Source organism: Rhipicephalus microplus, chromosome X (assembly GCF_043290135.1).
Source record: "Rhipicephalus microplus isolate Deutch F79 chromosome X, USDA_Rmic, whole genome shotgun sequence".
Classification (NCBI taxonomy): Eukaryota; Metazoa; Arthropoda; class Arachnida; order Ixodida; family Ixodidae; genus Rhipicephalus; species Rhipicephalus microplus.
In genome coordinates this window covers 451,755,577-451,759,435 of record NC_134710.1, presented here as the reverse complement: position 1 = coordinate 451,759,435, position 3,859 = coordinate 451,755,577, and the positions used below count along the sequence as shown (strand labels likewise).

Sequence of the window (3,859 nt, the reverse complement as noted above, 5' to 3'; positions counted from 1 at the left end):
TCAGCTTTAGAAGCAAATGACCTTGTTGCCCTGGCCATTGATTTGCCACAGCCGCCTACAGGCAGCCCTGCTGCTAGCCCGAACTCTGATGACGCGTTCGACAACTTGATTACCCCGGACCTGGACCATTCTCAAAGATTGGACCTTTGTCTTTTGTTCGCATCATACCACGATGTTTTTGATTTCGCTTCACCAAAGCATGGACAAACATCTCTGCTGACCCATTGAATTGACACCGCGGACGCAAGACCAATTCATCGACGCCCTTATTGTGTCTCGGTGACTGAGCGCAGCGTCGTTCGAACGGAACCTAACAAAATGCTCGCTAAGGACAACATCAAGACATCTTCGAGTCCTCGGGCGTCGCCTATGATACCTGTAAAAAAGAAAGAATACCTGAAGGTTCTGCGTCGACAACCGGCACCTCAACGAAATCACCAAGAAAGGCGTCTATTCTTTGCTATGAATAGACGACGCCCTTAGTTCCCTCCATGGTGCACGGTAATTTTCTTCTATAAACCTTCGTTCAGGCTGTGGGATAACATAACTTTAATGTTTCCGTGCTGAAGGTTCTACAATGACTGCCCCTAAATTGCGGCACACACACAGTTTTCTTGCTCATTTCGTGCGAGTTTTCTTATCGCTGGCGCCCGTGTTTGGAGGCATCGCCACGACGCGCAGGTGAAGGGGCGCCGATCCGTTTCGCCACACCACCCTCCACGCAGATAGAAGCCGTCAGGGTTGAAGAGGTTTGGAGACCCGCACCTGGCGTCCAAGGCGGGTGGTGTAGGGTGCGAGCCTAGGCGTTGCGGGCTGTTGTCGGCAAATTACTGGAGGCGTGCGGAGGTTGGTAGGCTCTTGGGAAAGGTTGTAATGTGGCTTTAGGCGGTCGATGGAAACGCGTACATCCTTTCCACTTATTTGCAGGGTGAATTTTTTGTCGTCGCGACAGATGACTTTGTAAGGTCCGGAGTAAGGCGGCTGGAAAGGGGCGCGCACGGTGTCGTCGCGGAGGAAGGCATGCGAGCATGTTGCCAGGTCCTTAAACACGAATGGGGTCGGCTTGGTGTGGCGAGCCACTGGTGAGGGGCGCAGCACGCCCATTGTGCGACGGTGTCTAGCGACGAAGTCTGCAGGGTCCGAGCTGGTTGCATCAGAGATCGGAGCGGAGAAGAGTTCTCCAGGTAGGCGAAGCGGCTCCCCGTAGACGAGTTCCGCGGGCGTACGTGGCTTGAATGTCTGGCTTAAAAGTTTTCTTTCAAGGCAGACATTCGCGGAGACCGAGAGCGACGGCGGGGAGAGCATCTAGCCAGGTTGAGTGAGGGTGGCACATGATGGCTGCCTTGAACTGCCGGTGAAACCGTTCAATCATCCCGTTGGCGCAAGGGTGGTTGCTAGTTGTCCATGACATTCGAACCCGGTGGAGAGTCTGTCGAGCCTGAAGAGTTGAGATTCGATTTGCCTTCCTTGATCGGTGGTGACTCGACGAGGAGTGCCGAAGCGTGAAACCCCGCTGGAGAAGAAGGCTGATTCGACGTCTTTTGCGGTGATCTTTTCGTGCGGCCACACCTCGGGCCAACGAGTATAACGATCGATGACGGTGAGGCAATTGCGGTAAGGGCTGGCTGGTGGGAAGGGGCCAATGATGTCGATGTGGACGTGCTGAAACCGTTCCGTCGGGAGGGGGGAATTCTCTGAGTGGCGACGTACCGCGCTGGGTGATTTTGGCGCGCTGGCATTGAATGCATGTGCGTGCCCAGGTGCGGCAGTCCCGTTGCATTGAGGGCCACGCGTACCGGTCTTTCACGAGGCGTTTAGAAGCTTGGATGCCGGGATGACTGAGTTTTGTGTAACTGGTTGAAGATGCTTTGGCGATACAAAGAAGGGACCTATGGTCTCACTCGTCCTGTTGATATGTCACAGTAGAGAGCTTCCGTTGACCCAGGGATGGTAACTTTTTCAAGTTGAAGCAAAGAGCCATTCTCGAGGAGCTGCTAGAGTTCGGTATCCGTTTTTTGAGCTTCGGCGAGGGCGTCGGTTGTAAAGGTTGGTAGCTCGACAGCCGAGACGTGAGAGAGTGCGTCGGCCACCACGTTTTCCTCTCCGCTGATGTGGCGGATATCCCTGGTGAATTGAGCGATGATGGACAGCTGGTTGTGTTGGCATTTGGAGAAGGCGTAAGTGATAGGTTTATGGTCGGTGTATATGGTGCAGTGCTGTGCCTCCAGGATGTAGCACAAGTGTTGGACTGCTTCGTAGATGGCAAGGAGCTCTCTGTAGTAGGCTGGCCAAGTCGTCTCTGCACGGGTGAGGTTGCATCGCCGATGCTGCCGGAAGGTGGGGGCGGTTTCGGGCAAGAGACTTTCGTCGAGAAGAACGGCTAGGGGCGCCGGTTGTTTCCCACATGCTGCATGAGAGAGGCTCCGACGGCGGTGCTAGAGACATCTGTGAGAAGACCCAGGGGCGCCTCTGGCTTGGGATGGGAGAGCAGCGTAGCGTTGCAGAGGGCAGTTTTGCAGTCTTCGAACGCTTGCGTTAAGGCAGGGGTCCAAGTGACAGGATGGTTGCCGCGTTGGCCGGCCAACGCGTCATGGAGAGGGGCCTTATATATGGCCGCTTTAGGCACGAAGCACCTGTAAAAGTTGAACACGCCCAAGAAATGGCGGAGGTCCTTCGCTGTGGCAGGCAGCGCATAATTTTGCAGGGACAGGATGCAGTCAGGCAAGGGTCTAGTTCCTTCTGAAGAGATTTCATGGCCAAGAAACGTGACGACGGGGGTGCCGAGAGTGCTCTTCTGAACGTTTATGAGTGAGCCTTTTTCGTCAAGACACTGGAACAGTTGACGAAGGTGTTGGTGATGTTTCGTTTTGTTGCGGGAGAAGATCAAGATATCGTCTAGGTAGACAAAACGGAAGTCCAGGCCGCGGACGACGTCGTCGTTGAAGCGTTGAAAGGTTCGACTCGCGTTGCGGAGACCAAAACTCATGAAATGGAATTAGAATAGAGCGAAAGGCGTGATAATTGCGGTTTTTGGGACATCATCCGTGTTTACAGGAATTTGTGTGTAGGCCTTTACGAGGTCCACCACTGAGAAGATAGTGCTGCCGTCTAAGCGGTGTGCAAAGTCCTGTATATGACGGACGGGGTACCTGTCGGAGACGGTGCGGGCGTTGAGGGCGCGATAATCTCCGCATGGGCGCCAACATTGGTCTTCTTTGGTACCAGATGAAGCGGTGAGGCGTAAGGTCCTTCCGAGCGGCGGGCAGTACTTACGCGGAGCATGGCTTCATATTCGGCCTGTGCAATTCGTAGGCGGTTCGGGGCTAGCCGACGGGCGCGGCTTGAGAACGGGAGGCCGGGAGTAGTACGAATGTAGTGCACGGTTGAGTGGCGCACCTCTCGCGGACGCCCGCTAGATCGAGTCAGGTCGGAAAATCCTGCGAGGATGTCATTGTGTGGCGACTGGATCCCAATAGTGAGTGCCATGACGTTAGGCTGTTGGGTGGTCGCACGTTGGCCCGGCGTGAAGAGGCCTGTTGTAGCGTCGATAAGTCGGTCATATCGGCAGTCAGGTAGAAGATTGTAGTACGCCAAGAAGTCGGACCCTATGTTCTGCTGTGCGATGTCGGCGATGACAAAATTTCATAGAAAATCTCGACACAGGTTTTCGAAGCTGATGTAAAGGCGGAACGAGCCGTAGGTCTTGATGGTCGAATGGTTCGCCGCACTGAGCTCAAAGTACGTGCAAAGACGCTTGTCACGCAGGAAGGTTCGGGGAAAGCTACAGATGTCGGAGCCACAGTCGACGAGAAACCGCCGCTTGGTGAGTTGGTCTTTGACGAATATGCGACGACCTCTA

The 3,859-nt window shown here is 54.6% G+C and overlaps 1 protein-coding gene across 1 annotated transcript; it reads right to left on the bottom strand.

Annotated features, from left to right (window-relative positions):
• Window positions 1-735: 735 nt before the first annotated feature.
• Window positions 736-1,305, bottom strand: LOC119161790 (uncharacterized). The gene has a single exon (XM_037414303.1). The coding sequence runs from the start codon at window positions 1,303-1,305 to the stop codon at window positions 736-738; it is 570 nt and encodes a 189-aa protein (XP_037270200.1).
• Between the last annotated feature and the right edge of the window lie 2,554 nt (window positions 1,306-3,859).

Bases quoted from the DNA above. Each gene is read 5' to 3' on its own strand.
- LOC119161790 (XM_037414303.1), bottom strand. From the start codon at position 1,305: ATGCTCTCCCCGCCGTCGCTCTCGGTCTCCGCGAATGTCTGCCTTGAA.